This window comes from Larimichthys crocea, chromosome XI (assembly GCF_000972845.2).
Source record: "Larimichthys crocea isolate SSNF chromosome XI, L_crocea_2.0, whole genome shotgun sequence".
Lineage (NCBI taxonomy): Eukaryota > Metazoa > Chordata > Actinopteri > Sciaenidae > Larimichthys > Larimichthys crocea.
The window spans coordinates 6,246,840-6,267,750 of NC_040021.1; the positions used below are offsets into that span (position 1 = coordinate 6,246,840).

At 41.4% G+C, this 20,911-nt stretch overlaps 2 protein-coding genes across 2 annotated transcripts in view; one reads left to right on the forward strand and one right to left on the reverse strand.

Moving 5' to 3' along the window:
* chrm5b (cholinergic receptor, muscarinic 5b) overlaps positions 1-11,980 on the reverse strand; it is a 21,551-nt gene extending 9,571 nt beyond the window's left edge. Inside the window, exon 1 of the mRNA XM_019261630.2 lies at positions 11,075-11,980. The gene's annotated coding sequence lies outside the window, so the exon portion shown is untranslated. The remainder of the gene's footprint in view (positions 1-11,074) is intronic.
* Positions 755-20,911, forward strand: part of aven (apoptosis, caspase activation inhibitor) — a 29,440-nt gene continuing 9,283 nt past the window's right edge. Inside the window, exons 1-2 of the mRNA XM_027284254.1 lie at positions 755-1,058; positions 3,007-3,178. Coding sequence (XP_027140055.1) covers positions 822-1,058; positions 3,007-3,178 — 409 coding nt within the window. The 5' untranslated portion in view covers positions 755-821. The remainder of the gene's footprint in view (positions 1,059-3,006; positions 3,179-20,911) is intronic.

Consider the following 20,911-nt stretch of genomic DNA (forward strand, 5'->3'; position numbering starts at 1 on the left):
CCCACTCCCTCAATGGGACGCCTCCTTAACTTTGAAGTCCTGATTTTGGGGGTCCGGGTGTTGTCATAGTGATGCTCCCTTGTCCCCCTTAGCGTCTCTGGAGAATTGGCTTTGATGGGAGTATTGACAGGCATGTGGCAGCCTCCTCCTCCCTCCCTCCCTCCCTCCTCCCCCTCCCCTCTCCCTCCTTTTCTCCCTTTCTCTGTGCTAAATGCAGATTAGCAGCGTCACAATCGCATCCAGAATGAGAGTAAACTCCTCATTATGCCGTGTGACCCTCTGCTGCATGAATAATTCATGGCTGCAGCGTTAGTGGCTGGCTGTTATTAGCATTCCGGATGAAGAGAAAGAGAGGGAGAGAGGTAGAGGCTCATATCACTGACAGGGCTGACTCAGGGGGATCAGCCGTGGATTGAGACACACATCACACACACATCATCACACGACACGGGAGATCAGTGGAGGTGCCTCTCCACTCACACACCCCGCTGTCTGTGTACATCTTACACACCCCTGCTGCTGCCGTGCAGCTCAATCTGCTTACTGGGAGGAAAACAACAAAGGCCTCTCTCACTGAGTACATGCTAAACACTCTGGCTCCTGGGTGTGTGTGTGTGTGTGTGTGATAGATTCTGCTCTGTAAACATACTTGACTCTACCCCTCTTTTTTTATTTATTTTTATTTTTTTAATTACTGTATTTGTATTCACTTCCGCCCACAGATGAGCGTAACAGACTCGGAACCATCAAGCGCCATTTTGTCTAAGGACACCATTCGATGCGACACCCATTCCTTTCCTCGGTCTGTCTGTCGGTGTCACATGCTAAACTGTCCGGGCACACTGACAGTCATGGAGGGCAGAGCGAGCAGAGGCAGAGGAGGCGGCTGGAGGAGAGGTGGAGGCGGCCGGGGTGGAAGCGACAGCTCTGAAAGTTTTGGCGGTGAACACCGGGGCAGAGGGAGAGGAGGCCACCACCGAGGCCGGGGGAAAAGAGACCACTACCGGGGCCGGGGACGCGGCGGCGGCGGCGGCCACGCGTGGGAGCTGAATCACAGGGTGAGAGCGCGCGGGAGTTTCAAAACAAAACACAAAGTTTACAACTGCGTCACCGTGACAACGCACTTATTTTAATGTAGCACCAAAACACTGTGCTGAGGCTTTGAGTATAAACATGACTGATGAATATATATAATTATATAAACACACACTTCTCTATTGTACATGCCTAATGCAACACAGTGAGATCCTGTCTGCATGTATAGACTTCATGTGTATGATCCTGCTATGATAGTTTTTAATTCACCTCAGTAACTACAGGATTAGATGGTAAACAATACAACTCTGTGATTGCAATCATAAAAATCTCTATTCACCCATAGTGGCTCCTTGATTGCAATCTTAAAAAATTCATAGTTACCACAGTGTTGGGTCTTTCTCATGGTTATATTGTGTGTTTGTGAGTTTCTGACATAGCACCACGTCACACGTTTCCATGACAACATTATTAAAGCATAGTGTGCAGCTATGTGACAACACAGGAGGGAGATGCATGACTCAGATCGTTCACGTCCACTCCTTTTGTTTATAGGCTTAGCTACCGATCATGAATAAGAGTTATGTGTTAATGAACACTTTACAAAACACTGTTTGAGTCATGCTCATGTGGAGCGCCGTCAGTGGAAGTGTTGAATGACGTCCAGCCGGATGATTAGACGCTGATCTGTTTGTTTCTGGACAGGTTACGTTAAAGTCTGTCCACTTTGGATGAGTTATTAAACTGCCCCCTTTCTTCACCTCATCACATGAAACCTTTACAACTTTTAAGGTGACATGAATGCAACCTGGCATAAGAGGAAAGGATGAAAAAAAATATTAAAAATGTCTACACAGGACTGTTTTGGTCACAGCCATGTAGAATAAAATGAGAATTTGGTTATTATAAGTAAGCACCTGCAAACATTTCTAAGACATGCATGTGACTGTCTCAGTTTTCCAGATTTTAAGGTGACATCTTCTAACAGCACAAGCCAAAATAGTATACAATACAATACAAGAAAAGCCAGAAAATCTTATTTCATATCGTATTTAAGTAGGTGGATCAGGAAATTCTGCTTTTATTACTTATTATTTGATTATCAGAGTAGTTGCTGAATTAATTTTACACCCCAGCATCTTGTTTCAAAGAAGAACTTGTTGAATACAACTACAAAATACACAGCTAAAGCTCCATTTAATTAGAGTAAAGCAGATTCATGGACAGGTTTTGATTCAGACAGGAGCAGGCGCTATGGCGAATCACTGCAGGGTTGTCCGAGGGTCTGCTGGGGTCTTATTTGTGCTAACCCCGCTCTCTCAAACCATCGAACACGTATCAAAGGAAACGTTTCACTATTTCACAGCGTTAATTCCGAGTCAGACCTGGTTCATGAAATAAACAAAGCTGGAACACAACAGCATCAGAGTATCAGAGACATTTCAGGCTGACTGTGGAGGTTTGACCTCATCTAAGTGTCTGCTTGGCGGCCGCAGCGTGACATCGGGCTGTGTTTTTCCAAAACTTGGATCTGGCTCAACTTCTCCGTCGCAGGTCGCACCCCTGCGGCCCCGGGCCTCCGCAGCCAAAACACACAACCCCCATTCAAATGGAATGGAAAAACCTGAGTGTTCGCCGCAGTGCCGGACTCTCTCTCAATGTAGCCTTAGGCTCCTTATTTCATCTCTTCACACAATTACGTTTGTCACTTTTCATGTGTGTGATCGAGCCACGAATTCCTTCGAGTGTCTGAAGGTGTGAACCGTTATATCTATTTGAATGAGTCATCAGGTCTCGTCTCTCACTACGATGGCAGGCTTTTCACTCTTCGTTCCAATTTGTCCATTTAAAACCCGTCTAAAGACTTAAGAGGCCTTCAAATCCTAGAGCCTAGTATGTGTCATACGAAAAGCGCTCCTGGCATCACTGGAATCACACGTTGTGTATCCATCCACCATGTTCCCTTTTTAGGATCAAAATGAAGGGGACAACTTCCAGGAAGAAGATGACAGGACGGAGGTGTTCTCCAGGAGGAAACTGGAGTCAAACTGGGACCGTTATAAGGAGTCTGAGAAGAAGGAGCCCGATGATGACACGCCCACTCATAGAGGAGCAGACTACCACGTCCTGCTGGAGTCAGCAGGTAAGATCCGGACACGAAAAGCTTGAAGAGGCTGTGTTTGTTTGGCCAACTACACCTGAAGTGCATAAGTCAGGCACCTGAGCCTTCCAAAAAACTAAATATTCACATAATGTTCATAGTTTTGGTACATAAAGGGATTTCTTTCAAACATCTTGGTAGCAACAAAATCCATCAAGGATTGAATTCTTGGACGTCTTCAGTCAGTTTCTGGGATAGTAGCACAGTAAAGACATGAAGCCAGTTTGCTCTGAAACCTTGTTTCAGATTGCAGAAATCAAACTAAAGCACGCGTTCCACTTGGCTAATTTTTTTTACCAATAATGATCGCTGGATTAAAGGAGCAGTGCAAGGAGATGATTCTCGACTTTTTGTTTGTTTATTAGCCTCTCTGGGATAATGACATGGAAGTTCACAGCATGTCAAATCCTCCACTGAGTCTAATTGTACTTTTCTGATTTTGTCTCCTAATTAGTTCGGGAAAAAAAACTTCTCTTGTCATAATCTTTAATTACTCTGTATAGACACTGCTGTCAGAAGAAGATCCTTGTTTGTCTTTGTTTTTTGCTCATTTCAGCCTCAGTGGTCAGTGTTTGGTCCCCCCAGGCTCTCAACACCTCCTGTTTCTGTTGTTTCTTTTCCCCAGAGGAGTTTGGAAAAGCTCAGTGCTGTCTTATTAGAGCAGAGAGAGCTCTCTTCATATTTAGGACCAACTCTTGGATAACGACTGCGGATGTGGGGCTGTCATATTTAGCTCAAGTTGAGTTAAATGGAGCAAGGGGGTCACCTCCCAGATCTGTTTAGTGCTTTTCCACAATTTTTATTTTTAAAGATGATGGACGGAGAAGCGGGCTAACTCTCGTTTCAGCAGCTCCCAAGTGCTGGCTTCTCTAGCAATTGTTAAGAGTAACTTCTTACTAGATTTTCGAGGAAAAAAACATAATTTGACCAGGTCATTATAGGTTTAATGTATTGACCAGGGGTTTTCATTGTCATACTGTGTGTGTGCAGGATTTCAACACAGAGGAAGAAATGGTTAGAGTAGAGTCAGTGATGGCCATAATGTCAAATATTGATCAAAAATGTCATTATTAGATTAGATATTAGATTTCTCAGCTCCTTCAGCAACAGACTGCTACTCCCACCATGTAAGGAGGAGCTCTACCACAGGTCAGACTCTTCAACACCAGCATGACGTGATGACTTTTTCTATAGTTTTATTATTTATGAGTAATTTCTTATTCACCTTTTGTATACAAGCTGCTGTGACAAGTGAATTTCCGCCACGTGGGCACATCAAAGTCCATTGTATCTTGTCTTAATAATCATGCTCTTAAGGACACTTTAGCCTATATTTGTGGACTATATGGAAAATTATATTTATTTCATGGATGTACAACTGTCACAGGATTTCTTTACTTACTGAAGGAAACATCAAAATATTATTCTCTGGCAGGTTTTAGAGTTGTAAAGAACTTTTTTTTTTAATCTATCGATTTATGAACGCATAAAGAGCACAAATCACACTGAATACAAAAGTATGTGTGTCGTGTTTGTGTATTCAGCTTCGGCTGAGCTGACTGTGTTGATGAGCAGGACAGACTACAGTAGCTCTGTTGTTATCAGAACAACAACATGCACCTGTACCTTTCACCTCACTCACCCCCCGTCCCATCTCCGTCATGTGGAAGAAGCGTGCTGGCAGACTGGGTGTAGCTGATTATAATTGGTGTGCATTTCCTTTTTCTAAAAAACTAAACTAATTACGACCGCATGCGATTATTTTCACCATTAATCAGTTTTTATCGTCTAGTCATAAAATGTCAGAAAATAGAGTAATAGTAACGAACTATTCAAAGCAGGATCACACCAACACATTGATTGACCTTGTATTAATTAACAAACGTGATTTTGGACTTCTACTGACGTGATCCAGTTTCCTTTTTTACTACACTGACATATAAATGAACTGGAAAGGCTTTTTTATTTTTTTTTCTTCTCACAGCTCTCATCAGTGTTATTTTCAGCCGCAGCAGGGAGCGATGAAAAATCTCCAACAACCCACTGAAAGCTTCACGCCCAACACCAAACGACAGCCAAAGTTAGTGACTAACTGGAGAACATAGTGGAGCTTTTAGCACCTAAACAGCCAGATGTTTGACTCAGTTGGAAAGTTTCCAGATTTACATTCATCGTCACAGCTCCAGCTCTGGTGATAGATGATAATGTCTCTTTTTTTGTGTATATATAATACACTTAAATATAGTTATTTGTTTAAGAGAGCAGCCTTCTGAGTACCTTTTGCATGCGGGACATTTTTATTCTAGCTCCGGCCACCTTATCTGTAATGTGTGAGTCTTTCTCCTCTTAAAACTCTGATATATGTCGAGCTTTAGTGTTTACATCTTGTTGTGCTGCCCCCCCTAGTGGCAAAAAAACAACAATGAACGCAGCCTTAGGTGCTTCTCAGGCTTGGGGGTTATGGAAATATAATACAAACACAGGCATTATAAAATGAATGGATTTACAAGATGTTGAGAATACAACTTAAATATCACCTATCAGCAACTTATGTCTTAAAATAATAGGTTTGATTAATGAAAACTCACATTTGAAGCTATTATTTAAACATTGCTGATGATATGAACATTTAATATTTAGACCAAAACTCCTAATTTGTTGTCTTCATCATGCTGTTTATCCAAATTGTCGTCAGATTTCAGATTTGACTCTGTCTTGCATCTGTTTTTTGGAGGAAGTTTCGAGGCCATTTCCAACTCTGGATGAGTCTTTACGCAGCAAACTGTTTTCAGAAGCTTTTCTCTCGCCGTTAGAGGGATGGCGAGCGTTGCAGCGGCACGTCTCTCTTCTCTTGTAGTGTAAATGCCAAAGGTTTTCCTGTGAGTTGTTTGACTCTCTCTGTGTTTTGCCCACATTGTCAGATTAGTCATGTCGTACAGCAAGAGGCTGCCGCTCTCTAGAGGATACTTAATTGTACGTGGGAGGCGATGCTTTCAAGAGTCGTTTTTCTGGCCAATTAAGGTAGCCGGGAAATCAGGAATCCGCTGCCGAAACCTTTTCCTCTCGGCTAAAGTTATTATAGAATACTTCTTATTGTGCAGCTTACATCACCATCACTTTTTTGTATCCAAGGTGTTCAAGTATTCAGGTCAAATGTTACGTATATCAGGCTGGAAATGGCCTGGAGCAGCAATTCTTACGAGATTCAAAATCCCAGGGCAGAGAGCTTGAGAGCAGAGTTTTACCTACAGAGTGTCGGAGGCGTTAGACGTGAGATTATGAGCTGATTTCACAGCTTTCTAATCAAATAGGTACAGTGCTGTTCCGATGCCACAAGGTCATTATCTAACTACGAGGATGCTGCCTGTTATGAGAACGCACTTTTCTCTGGTAATGTTGCCGTCAGCTGTTATCAGAGCCGAGGCACATACGAGAAACCTAAAACAAGACTGTATAAATATATATCTGAGTGGGTTGAGATTGTTTTGTTTCTGACATTAAAGGGCAGAAAGCATTGTTTCGTTAAAGTGAGACCGGTTGAAGTTTTTGAAAGAGCTGAAACAATTCACAAAAACATTGACAGGAGACGTTTCTGCAACCATTTCGATCATCGTTGTTGAAGCCAGGCTGAATATCTTTTGGTTTCAGTCAGTCACACGAAACAAGGGATTTTATTTTGTGGTTCAAACTAATCAATAATGATAATAATCATCAGTCGCAGCCCAAGAGACCCGTCGGTTTCAAATGAAATGTAACATTCAGAATCAATACTAAGCAGTCTTCCTCGGTTTAATACACTCACTGCTGCTACAGTTTTACTTTGTCCGTTATGAACCAAGCGGCAACCTCCGTGTCTGTGGAGTGCTAAAAACCGCAGTTCCTCAAATGTCCACCTGAGGCTGGTTACAGAAGTCGGTTTCTATAAGTCCCCATGTTTAAATGTCCAGCTTCACAGCAGAAATAAACATGTTTACAGCCTGGTACAAAAAACAGTTTTGGTCTCTATAGCTAATTTCCCCGTTCATGACAACTGTACTGAGGGTGAATTAATATAGAACTCATCTGTTCAGATTGTATTAAGGCTTAAAGTTATGCAGAATTAACAGCGTGGATGCTTTGATTGACAGGTTGCTGCCATTATTGGATAATAAAAAGTTGACAATGATTAGCTGACCTGTCATCTACCCTTTTTCAAGACCTCTGAGTCGCAGCCACCTCTGTGATATAACTCTGCTTTCGAATGAGAAAAGAAAGCGGAGAACCGGAGTGAATATTATCAGTCTACTGTGACAGAGAGAACATCTTCAAGTTCCCTTTTGACTGGCAAGAGCTACCGTGGCTTCACAGCTCCAGTGCCAAGCGCAACAGATGGAGAGAGGCAGTGATTTTTCTGGCTCAGCATTACGCCTGGAATAACTTTAAACAAAGCTGTTATTTATCTAAAATTATGACTTTATATTCAACGCTTCTGATATAATCAGGACCAATGCGTTATAGTACAGCCTGAACAACATTGAACATGTTCAGATGATCTGCCGTACAGTTCTGTAACAACTTGGCAGATTTGAAAGCCCCAGAAAAGTTGCAGCTAATTTGAGAAGTGAGATTTTTTTTTTTGAAACAATATATAGGAAATATAGATAAATGGGATGAAACATGTTCAACATTTTCTATTTATGAACTTCAGTAACTTTGTCCTCGTGCATCCTGCTGCTTCTTCTTTGCACTACACGGAGACGGAAAGTACATTTCCTCAAGTATTCAATGTTACTCCGAGACAAATGCTTTTACTCCCCTATATTTATTTGCCAACTTAATTTACTTACAGATTTGGATCGGTGATGATGAATTATTATAGAATAAGACAACTTAATTGATCCCCGGGAGGAAAAATGCACGTATGCAATGCTAGTAAATAAAATTAGCTCCACTTTTAACAGCTGAAACATTTAAAGTAATGAACACATGAATGCATCAATAATATATAAGTATAATATATGCTAATATTTACTTAAAAATACTGTATTTTATTTATATATATATAAAAATAATAAAGTAAAAGGTCTGTGTACTTCTTCACCACAGGCACTCTAATATATAATAAACTAGACCTGCGGTCCATACATCCCACTCGTTCGAGCTAACGTGTTCGAAAGCAGAACCTGTCACTGTTGTTTATATAATCTTCATTTATATAACCTCGCTTTGTTTAGTTTTCAATCAGACTCTTCCTCCTGTTTAACGTAAATGCATGTGCTGCTGCTGCTGCTGCTGCTGCTGCAGTGAGTCCCCACAAAGATTTAAAGATTCATCTCTGCGTGTAATTCACATATAAATGCACAAACAGGCCTAAACTAAAGCACAAGCTCTAGAAACAACTTGCGGGAATGAGTCGGGCGAATTTTCATTGCACAGTCTATTTAAAGATGTGTAATTGAGTCGTTCGGACATACAGTGGCCGACTTTTTATCTGCAATCGCTCTATTGAAAGCTCTACTGTACCCGCTGGCTGTGATTAGGAAAAATGGAGCCTGACAGGGAAATTATGTAAACAGACTGTTTGATTTGAATTGAAGGTCATGTTGATTTCTGTTGTTTCGTGGCCCTCCTGCATGGCTCTTATTATAGCCGCACTGCTTGTCCAAACAGCCTCAAGTGCTTTTAGCATTCATGTGTTTTGATTGATCCTGATTACACGTTCTGCTAAATTCTATGAATTCAGGGTGTCGGGAAGGCGAGGATGCAGCACACCTTTTTTTTTTTCTGTGGCTGTGGCTATTTCCAGGCTGAGGTTACTTTTCAAGGATGAAACCTTGGCGCTTTTGATAGGTTGAAATATTTCAGCAGCGGCACTCTTAGAAACTGTTTTTTTTTTTTGTGCAACAAGATTTTTTTCGTCTCCTTTGGTCACGAAGCAGGCGGGGACACATCAAGTCGCCACGAAGCCTTCAAGTATCAATTGCTGTCGACTGTTTTTGTAGCCTGAAGGTGATTTTTATTTCGTCAGGTCTCCTCTCAGTCCTTGCATTGTTGGGGGTTGATTGTGCTGTTGCTATGGGTAATGCACACATGGTACAATCCTCTTGTTCCGTGTGTGTGTGTGTGTGTGTGTGTATATGTATGTGTGTGTGTGTGTGTGTGTGTGTGTGTGTGTGTATATGTATGTGTGTGTGTGTGTGTGTCCCCATGTTCCTATGACTTGGGGGAATTGCTGGGCAGTTATTTACATCCTAACATGACCATCTATCTGTACACATTAACACAGGGATCAATCCTCCTCCCCCGCAGCCGTAGTTTACCAAAGCCACTAATGGGCACCTATCAAGGCTCAATCATAATGAGACAAAAGGAAATCGCATTAGAGCTTCAGTGATTCGGCTAACTAGATTGACAAACACAAGGACGTTTTCCTAACCGAGATGAATAGTCCCAATCATGCCATTAATTTATATGTTCCGGTGTCGTTATGGATACTTGATTAGCTGTGTAGACTGGAGGAGACTGTGGCGTCAAAGCAGAGGAATGAGGCCGGTCATGTACTGTCTGCTCTGCAAAAATAGGAAACAAAGCATTACAGGTGCGTGCTTCGTTGCCCATGCAATCGCTGATCATGATTTAAAGCCAGCAGAGGCTGGAGGTGGTGCGAGGCCAAATAAAAGCAGCAGGTGGATCATGGACACTTCACTGAGATCATCCCACAGATCAGTCTACCCACTTCCATCTTTAAATACCTGTGCCTGTACTTATGTCAGTATGTTTAAAGGCTTTTTTTTTTTTTTTTTTATTTTTTTTTTTTTTTTTTTTGTCAAACTGCAGTGTAACTTCTTTTCCAGAGCCACAGGTCACGTCTTCATGATCCAAACCCCCCAAAAAGACCTAATCTGCAGTCATAAAATAAAGAAAAGCAGCAAATTTGTGCTTGAAAAATTCAAAATCAGACAGGCAACTAACAGTTATCTTTATTAATGATCACTCTGCCATTTATTTTCTCGGCGTTAATCTTTCAGAAATAAGTGAAGATGTTCCTCATAGTTTCCCAGACCTTTAAATTCCTTGAAATCCAAAAATATCCAGTTACCTACAGAGCTGCAGCTATTTGAATCGATTCGACTATTATGGAACCAAAACCAGAACCAAAAATGCCAAACAAACGTGAGAATCTGAGAAAAATGCACAGTTTTCTAAGGTTTTATGGACCAATTGTTCCATCGTCAGTTGCATCAGCAGCAAATTTGAACATTTAACCAGCTGGAACAAGTGAATTCTTACCTCAGTAATTAATTACCGCTTATTAAAATTCTGTAGATGAACGAATTAATTCAGCTCCGGTTCAGTTTAAAAAAAAAGTTGTTTGGACAAAGCTTCACGGTGTTTACGCTTCAAAAGAACGCTTTTAATGATGCCTTAAATCAAATCATCTCACTCCTTGTACCGCCCACTTTTTCCTGAGTAAAAAATTAACACACACACACACACACAGCACCATTACACACCCATAACCAAACTTACTGAAGTATATTTTAAGCTTCAGGGTGCATAACCAAACTTACTGAAGTATATTTTAAGCTTCAGGGTGAATTTAACGACCTTTTCTGAGTGTCAAAAGCTACTATTTTAAATCCGCAATGCTCAAAATATTCTGTAGAGCTTTGAGCATGAACTATAAAAGCACTGCTGACAACTGATGAACGCCAGCACTTGTCCCATAATTCATTGAATATAGTAACTCTGGCTGCGGTTTGCTGTTCAGTAATAAAAAATGTACAGTGTTAGAATTTATAATATGGTTTTCACTGAGCGGTAAGTAGCTGACAGCCGCTTCTGTGAACTGTTTAATTTCCTGCCATAATAGGCACATCAAACAGAATCCATACTCACCCCTGTATGGCTCTGACAAAACACAATCCTCCAGCGTTAAATCGGCAGCTCTTTGTGTCTCTGATTTTTTTTTTTTTTCCTGTTTGTTTTCCTTTACTCCGTCTTCAGCGAGTTCTGTCAGTTTCTTCTCTCTGTGTCTCTCTACGTCTCTCTCTGTTTCCCTCTCACAGCGTTTGCTTCACACCTTCCCTCGCTGCCTCGCTCTTCCCCTCCCCTGCTCCCTCTCGCTGACTTTTTTCCCTCTGCGCTCCTCTCTCCAACGAGGTGAAAAACACACTTGTCAAATACAGGTAGGTCATCACACCGTCTCTCATCCTCATCAGTTGCTAAGTACGAGGAGCTTTGATGCAAACAAGTTTTTTTTTTTTTTTACTGTATAGCTCCTAAACGGTCCGGTCTCTTTCTGAGGTGGTGAATGCAACAGCTGTTCAGCGTCAATGTCCATGTGACAGAGCAGCTTTGGTTGCCTTGTTGGTCGTGTTCAGACCTTTTTTTTTCACAGAAGAGTGAATTACTGGAAACGGTTACTCATCCTCAGCAGTGATGATCAAGGAGGATCAGAGGATCAAGGTTTTTTTTTTTCGTTTTCACTGAAGATCATCCCGTCGGCTCGACATCTTTCGAGGAATCGATAAAAGTCGCAGTTTCTCACTCTTTGTGCAAAGTTTGAGCTGCTCCACCGACAAGAAAAGCTTCTTCAATCCTCAAGGCTGGCACAGATTGACTGACGTTCTTGTCTCCTACCAAGCTTCTGATAAACCTGCACGGATGCGACGTCCTCGCCAACACGCAGATTCAACCGTGAGCCACTATTAGGAGAAAATTCCCACATGGCCGGAAGCCTCATCCTGTATGAGAGCACTGAGCAACATGCAAGAGGAGGGAGGAAGAGGTGAGGAGGTGGAGGAGTAGGATGAAGCAAGAGAGAGGAAGGGGAGGGGGGGTGTAGAGGAGGAGCCGGAGGAGGTGGAGTCGATGTGGGTGTCAGCAGCACATCAGACAGGGCCGACCGTTTGCCTTTTGCATCTGCGAGCGCTTCCAGCTGTACGTCTTCATCAAGGAGGAAATGCGTTCACGCAGCTGCCGGCTCCTCAAACGGCCTCACACGTCCCCACACGGCGGTGACCTGCTTAATCCCCGATGTGTTTGACCGCGCGCCCTCTTTTAAAGCAGGGGTGAGTGACCGTGGAAGCAGTCAGTGGTGATTTGTAGAGCTTTTAAAACTGCTTTCCAGGAAATCTCAGCTGCCTCTGTTGACCTCGTAGTTGGTGCTTTTCAGGCGCGTGCTTTCTTACATCGCTCAGTGTCTGAAATTTCAATAAAATTTACACAGGAAAGGTATTTACTGAAAATCCCTCAGATTTTCTTGAGATAGAGACATACTGAGCTCATTTCACAGTTGAAAACATCCACGTGTCAGCGCTCTTTGGTAAGCAAACATAATCATAAAACTGCTTCTGAATGACCTCAAACCTAGTCTGGCATCTCTGCTGCAGTTTCTTGGTTACTTATCAGCCGATATAAACACTGATACTGATATATCTACAATATAATATCAGCCGCTTAGCGCTGGGCAATATCTTCTAAAATCAATGTCACAACTAACTTTTAAAGGGCGTGCCAGGTGTTAACAGAGGTAAATGTCCCGCCAGTTCCCTTTTTAAAAGGGCATGAGACTGCAGGACTATGTGCACACACAGGGAAATTTAGAAGAAAATTTGAGAGAGTCAGAAAGAAGAAATCAAGACGCTGGACTCTAGCAAAAGAGCTGTAGTATTTAATAGCATCAGTAGTGGCTATAAAATAAGAATTAAGAAGGTGATCTTGCTTTTTAGATTTAATAGAATTTGACAGTACATAAATCAAACATTGGATAATAGATACCCCAAATAATTAAAAGGTCACAGCAATGAACTTGACAACCAAACCTCTGACGCATAACCCGGCACCTCGCAGCCCTCAGGGCCAAACGCTTACACGGATCAGCAAGTGTTAGTTTAGCGTATTTATTTTAAAAGACCATCAAATAAAAATATATTAAATTGTAAACTTAAAACAAGAAAATGATTAATAGATTTGATGAAGCAGTCTGTACCAGCTGTTTCTCCTACCAACAGTCACATCGTCGGTCTGTATAGAGGAATTAATTCATCAAACATATCGATATGACTGAAATGAGATCTGTTAGAGAATCATAATGTCAACTGCAGTAACTCGCAGAGCTCTGTAACCACAACCAAAATACCATCTGTCTTTTCCCTCGAGCCATGTGGCCTTACTAATGAGTTGTGGAGTATCGTTATAAGGATGAGGCGAAACATGAAAAAGATCAATAGCCAGAGATTGGCCTATTATTGACAAGGAGGTAGTCAGAGATAATAGCAATTTAACTGTTTACCATGTGAACGTTCAGGATATGATTTGACAGATATTACAAAGCTCGTCTGTTTCCTGCTTGTTGTCGGATTCACGAGCAGCTCATCATATCGGTCGGCAGCGTCCACTCCAGTGGAGAACAGTTTGATGACTGCTGTTGACGCAACGAGACAATGAACACATTGTCACGTGTTGTAGCACGTTCACCACCGCACGTGCAACCACATGAGGCCTCATACAGGTGAGCGGCGACGATGATGATGATGTCGGTGCTACTGATGACATTTCAGCTTACATTCAGTGTCAAAGTCGTCTATAAACCTCGCCACAAGTTGTCATCAGAGCTCTATTTCCACAAGGTTTCTCCATCGCCAAGTTTGAGTTTATGTTTGTAGGCTGCTGTCAGCAGAATGGAGGAGCTCCAAATCAAAGATAAAGAAATTACCGGTATATGTTATTTTATACTTCGTTCTTCTTCGTACATTTCTCATGTTGTTGTTGTACAGTGGTGGGAGGGCTGCAGCAAAGACGGCAGTGTTGTTGTAGATTTATGCGTACGAGCGTGTGTTTATTTAGCTGGCAAGGTGTGATGCTACAGGATTTATTGATTGATTTTAGTGAACAGGGCATCACTTCCAGTGAATTGGTTGTGAATGCTGGTTTGTGTTTGTACCATTGACCGTATGAAAAATGGACAGCGTAAGGTGGTTGGTCAAACAAGCCATCTGTAACTTCACCCGCCTGTCAGTCAAAGGGCCACGCCTTTAATTCTGCATAACTTTAAGCCATAATATAATTTGAACAGGCGAGTTCTATATAAATTCACCCTCAGTACAGTTGTCATGAACGGGGAAATTAGCTAGAGACCAAAACTGTTTTTTGTACCAGGCTGTAAACATGTTTATTTCTGCTGTGAAGTTGGACATTTGAACATGGGGACTTGGAGACCGACTTCTGCAACCAGCCTCAGGTGGACGTTTGAGGAACTGCAGTTTTTGGCACCTTTACGTTGACTTCACCTCACAGTCACAGAGGTAGCTGCTTGGTTTGCACCACACTGATTCACTGTATTATGATATTAATTCATTAAATTTTTTTGAAAAGTGAAATAATTTTATTTTCATCACATCGAACACTACGGTACAAAATTAGTTATATCATTTTCTGTATTGTGAAACGTCGTGCATTCATAAAATCAATCTTTTTTTTCTTTTTTTTACCACAACAAAGGTATTGGCTTTGAAAATTGTCACTGCATTATTGAGTTATTATAATAAAGGATTTGGGGGCCATCACTCATCGTCTTCCCATCCCATCAGCCTGCAGGAGGACTCATTGAAGCGCCACAATTTCTCTGGTTGCTTCAGAAATCCCATCTTGCCCGAGCATCCTGAAAGGATCACAGCCGTTTCATCCTCACTCTGCGTGATTGAACTCGTTGAGTAGACCGGGGCGCTCTGTATGTCTTTGAAACGATTTCTCTTTCATGTGAATATGTCATGTGTGTTACCGTGGACCACTAAGCCCCAGGCTAGCTATTGATTATCAGGAGAATGCAATACAAAGGATATGAGGCATGTCTAATGCATCCCTCAGGGGACTTCATATAATGAGCCACACATATATATGGTGATTGCTTAATTTCCATAGATTGAGCACATCCACCTACGCCGTTGAACCTTGTCACAACAGTACTATGCTGGAAACTATCACTGTTATTGTAAGTCACGGTATTAGGACGCTTAAGTGATTGATGGGTCAAACAGTACAATAGCCATCGGTGATGAGCTACATGTATAAACGCATGAAGAACAATAGTTTAGTGAGAGAGAGAAAGAAAGGTCAAAAGAGCGGAAAACAGCTTTTTATTGTTTTCATATTGACTTTTAACATCGAGGTATCGTGTTGCTCAGCTGCCTAAGAAAAGACTAACAGTTGACAGCCCGTGATTAATGCGTTTACACCTGGTATTTTTTAAAGCGTTGTCATCAACAGCAACTTACTCCTCACCTCCTGCATGACACTGCGGAGGCCTTAAACAAGATCCTTCAGCAACAGACTGCTACACCCACCATGTAAGAAGGAGCTCTAACCACAGGTCCTTCATTCCAACAGCTGTCAGACTCTTCAACACCAGCATGGCTTCATGACTTTTTCTTTACGTTTCTTATTAATGAGTAATTTCATAGCCAACTTGTGTATACGAGCTGCCGTGACAAGTAAATTTCCCCGGTGTGGGATCATTAAAGTCGATCTTATCTTATTATCCTCATTTAGATCAGATCTCTCTCCTCCAGAGCAAAACCGGTAATTCGAGATCATCCGCAGACTCTCACAGATGTTGTTGAGTTAGGGGAAGGGATTTTTATAAAGCACTGTCTACAACATAATTATTTGTCCCCTCTTGTAAATTCAGCAAATGTAATACAGTCTACTGACTCTGTCTTACGGTAACACACACCTTTTTAGGAACATCTTTTGGACGTCTTGATCATTTTCTTGCATGTTTAAATTTCGCACACTACCCGTGAATACTTTACACATTCCTGCACTGAGGTTACACAGACTACAACATATATCTGCTTAGGTGTTAGTGATGCTGTCTAAATATTGATATACAGGGTGAGCATTGATTTTTACCCAGGGATGGTACATAATTGTGGCTGAGCAACATTGTCAAATAACCTTTAATTCTCAAAAGCTGAGCCAATTATTTAAAAAGACTGTGGTTCAGAAAATAAAATCAAATTAGTCATATAATGGCGTGATTCTCTACCTCAATTAAAGATAATTGCTTTGTTTGCTTCACACCTCCCACACTGTGTTGCTTGTCTTGTGGTAAATAACAGTAGCGCTGCTAACAACAAATGCATATAAAGCATAGCTTCCAGAAGCCTTTGGTTGTCATCGTCCTGTCTGAACATTATTTAATATTAACTCAGCCTGCTCATTAGCTGCAACGAACCAAACACAACGTTTATCACCAGTCAAATGGTCTTTATTTAAACAAACACAGTTCTCTGTCATTAGCAAACCCTATTGGTCTTTACTTAAGTAGCATTTGAATGAGTTTTTACTACTTCAGACCTCCAATGTAGATCTAATGCTATAAGGGATCAATAGCTTTTGATAGGCACTCTTGAACTGGCCCGAAGCCTGTCTTTGAATATGAATGTGACCTCAGTCTGCAACTGGTGGAACCAAGATGAACGAGACTCATTAAAAGCTGAAACCCAAGCGGGGTTGACTGTGAGGCATTTGTGTCTTGAGGAAAAGGGTCCTCTAATGGGAAACGGTGTCCACTTAAATCTATCGATCTCCCCGTGTTTTTGTTCAGTTTGTCATTTACTACAGTCTGCAGTCCGAAGAAAAAAAGCACGAGCAAGGAAGTCATGGAGAATAAAAAATCCTGAGAAAGAGATGGGCACCTCGGAAAACTGCCATTTTCTCGAGTATTTATTCATCGATCCAGACCTTTTGATCATTCTGTAGCTGCCCAGTGTCCTTGTGGGGGTGCAGATAAACTTGTCAATAGCTCATGAATACAATGACGCATCCGATGTTCCAATTAATCAAAATGAAATGATTCCTTGCGTCAGTGTTGCATTTTTATTAGCAAATTATCAATTGATGTCTTCTTGTCTTCAAAAGGGATCTGCTACACAATTAGTGAGATGTGTCAGTACCATGCAGGCATAGCACATGTGTGATCTTGTTAGGCTGTTTTTTGTTAACTGTTTCCTCCCTGTGGACCTGTTGTCTCAACATGATACAACTTCTCTGCAATTGATTTTCTTCAAGTTGTTGATTTTCAGAGGTTTTCCTCCAGTTCAAGACACCTTTGTCATTCCTGTCCTGTCTTGTGCACTGCAGATTTTATTGGCTGATATTAGATTATTGTGATATTGGAGTACATATTAGCTTCTATGTAAAGAGCAATGCCTAGTTTTACAGTTTAATCAGAGTTGCCCTGGACTGACTCATTGAGATTGTCATTCAGAAAGAGCCTACCCTGCTTTATTATCGATTTTACTCTTTATGTGACCATAATTTACTAAATAAACATCATGCTGTATGGCAGAAGATGACTTTAAAGTAGCGATTGAGACCATAAAGAGTCTCTCAAAGTTGGGCCGTTTCTCCATGAGACTCAATGCAATCAGACTGCTTTTTGCAGCCAATGGGGTCGCCCCCTGCTGACCATTAAAAGAATGCAGGTTTAAGACACTTGTGCATTGGCTTCACTGCACAGACCTGGATGCTCTGTCCACTAATTATACTGTCAGTGGTTACGTGGGCGCAATGTAAACAATGAATGATCCAGAGAGTCCAGTCGGACTAACAGAACCATGAGTCTGAAGGCTTGTCAGACTTGCGGTCATGTTTTTATTTATTAACCTGTGTGTGAATTGATTGTTAAAATAATTGTACCAACCTTAATAAAGGCTATAGCTCATCATCAAAGTGCGTTCATTCACTACAAAGAAGCCAGTGAAAAGACATAGTGCATTTGATTGTAAGTGTGTCTTTACATAGTGCAGGCGGCGGTGTGTGTGTGTGTGTTTTTGTATCCTCCAGACTGCAGCGTCATGTTCAGTCAGAGTGTCCCCTGATGAATTCACTACAAGAACAGAGGAACTCAGGATTTCTGGAAAGAATAGATCAACCGGTGTAGCTGATTCTTGTCTGGACTTTAGTGCTGCGGCATCTGTCGCATTTCATCCGCTCAAGTCTTCAAAGGATTGAAACATTCATGCTTTCTCTGGCTGTTTGGTGCATATTTAAGGGCCAACCACAGGTCTTTATTTAGCTGCCAGTGGGTGCATTGTTCTTATCTTCCTGTGGACTTTGTTGTAAAGAGAAAAAAACACTGGTAATGCTTTGTCTGTGAGGACAAATCACCAATTTTTCCATCAATTTAACAAATAAAATGCATCAATTTAACAGTTGTGTGGATAGATCGTTCTTAGCTTTCTGTCTATAATGTCTGATTTTCCTCTCATACATTGCAAGTTTAATAAAATGTCTGGCATGTTCCTGATGGATGTGTTTTCACGTCAGTTAAATGCACCAGTATAGCCTGCGTGTTTCATAATATTGATCCATTTTTCGCTCGGCGTTGATCAGTATTAACCGCTTACTCGTCTAATCGGCTAACCTGATAGCTGAGGCTCCTTATATCTATATAATGAGGGACTCAGATGTCCCGGTCACTCTTGGATTGATGCTTATTTCATCCACAGTGACCAAGGCTACATGTAAGGCTTAAGCAAACCCTCTCAAACCCTGATTCACCTCCTGTGTAACCTACCTACAGGCCTGGACGATGTCAGACAGTATAAAGAGAACATCTATGGTTACATAACTGTATTTTTCTCCTCTAAAGGAAATGATAATAGGCTGCTTTCCTCTGAAATTGATGTTTCTATTGATGTGTTGTGCTCCATGACCTCCTGTGACTGCAGTACACCGGGGAGTCTTTGGTCAGTCGCTGTGTCTATTATGTCATGTGTCACACAGGTCAGTTTGTGCTGTGTCCAATCATCACTTAATTTACTCGTCACTGTTGTCATGTCGGGTTTGTTTTATGCCCAACAGCTGAGAGTGAAAGTGTGTTTATTAGTTATTATAGTGCAGATGTAGATGAAGTTTTTGTTAGTCATGATAACACCGTGGCAGATCAGAGTTGTCATGATTGTATCATTGTTAGCAGTTCGCTCAAAACACCAATGTGTTTTCAGTGCACCCTCTTAGAGCCGCTAGCATGATTGTAGACTCTTTTTATAGTTTAACATCCAAATTGAACTGTTAAAAAGTGAAAAACAAACTCGACACACACATAAAAGAAAGATTTACTGAAGTGTTCACTCCCTTTTCATGACCAGGACACATCTACAGTAAATCACTCACTTCTGCAGGCAGATGCTTTTAGGAGTTGCGTAATAAAAATGAGTGTAATCAGGATGTGACAAGTGATTTTGAAGCTGGAGCAGCCAAATTTACACATCACTACTTTTTATAACAAAAACCAGAGCTAATATGAGACTCAGTCAGTAGACAGTTATGTAGCCAAAATACAACCCCTTCGCTTCACTTAGCAATGCAACTGAAGTGCCAGCCTGAGTGGGGAAAACTGAAAATAATGATTTAGACATTTATTCTATTTGTAGATTTTTGCTTTTGTGCTTTATGTCTGTAACATTTTTTTAAATAGCACGTTGTTAATTTTTTACTTTCTACATCTATTACAGTATTTTTGAATTCCTCTTAGTTTCAAATTATTCTCTGCCCTGTCCTCTTATCCTATTTTTTACCTTTTTTGGAACATGGAGCAGGCATCAAATTCAAAATGAGCTTGTATTTACAAAAAAATAATAAAATGTATCACACTGAGCAACTGGCAGTATAAAGAATGGACAGTGTATCTGTGATGTCACCCACAGGTTTCTGAAGAGATGTTTTGAAAATCTGTGGCTCTGGTTGTCGCCATGTTGGCAAAATCTTGCCTCTAGCACCTCCCAGTTTTTTGTACCAGGCTGTAAACTTGTTTATTTTGGACTTTTTAACATGGGGGCTTATGGAGATTGACTCGTTCTGTAACCAACCCTGAGTGGACGTTTGAGGAACTGCAGTTGTTGGCACTGCAAATCATTGCATTCTGTTTTTATTTCCATTTTACACAGGATCCAAACTTTGAAATCCGTGTTGTATGAATGTGCTACAACAGCGCACGGTCACGCCGACATTAATTAGGACATATGCTCCACTAGCACAGTTCTTTTGACACTATCCATCTCAGCTGTCCTAAAATTCACACAAAACGTGAGAAAACACCTATTGTTACCTAGCAACATCCATCAAAAAGCCTAATTGGAAAATAAACTGTATCACCTGTTTGAATATGATTGATTAGATCCCAGGTAGGCCTGAGCCTGAGCTCGCAGCCTCCAAACAAGCTGCACGCCAATAAAAACACATGGCTAATGAGAAAGAGGCCTCGAGTGTATTGGAGCTCTTCTGATATGACTTTGACACAAACACAGCCTCCACACAATCACCATTAAAAGTTAAGAGTAAATAGCTTCGGCCCTCTTTATTGTCTCGCCTGGTTTGCTCAGGATTTTAATTGCAATTAGCGCAGACAGTGATTTATCGACGCATAGTGGGTTTCAGCGCTGTGTCGTGTTAGGCTAATTGGTTTGGTTAAAAAGGCGTGACAGGGTGCGGGTGGGGTTGTTCGGGGGTACTGCAGCTCTCAGAAAGACGATCGCAACAACAAGTTTCTCTCGACGCTCTTTCTTGCTTCCATCTTTTTCCCCCTCAGTCTTTTTCTAGCACTTTCCATCCAGTCCCCCCCTCTTACTGCGACCAAGGAGCTATCAGATGGGCTTTTGTTATGGTAGTAATAACACTCGATCGCTCTTCAGTTTTCTATGAGTGGCCTTGCTCCATCTCCTCTCC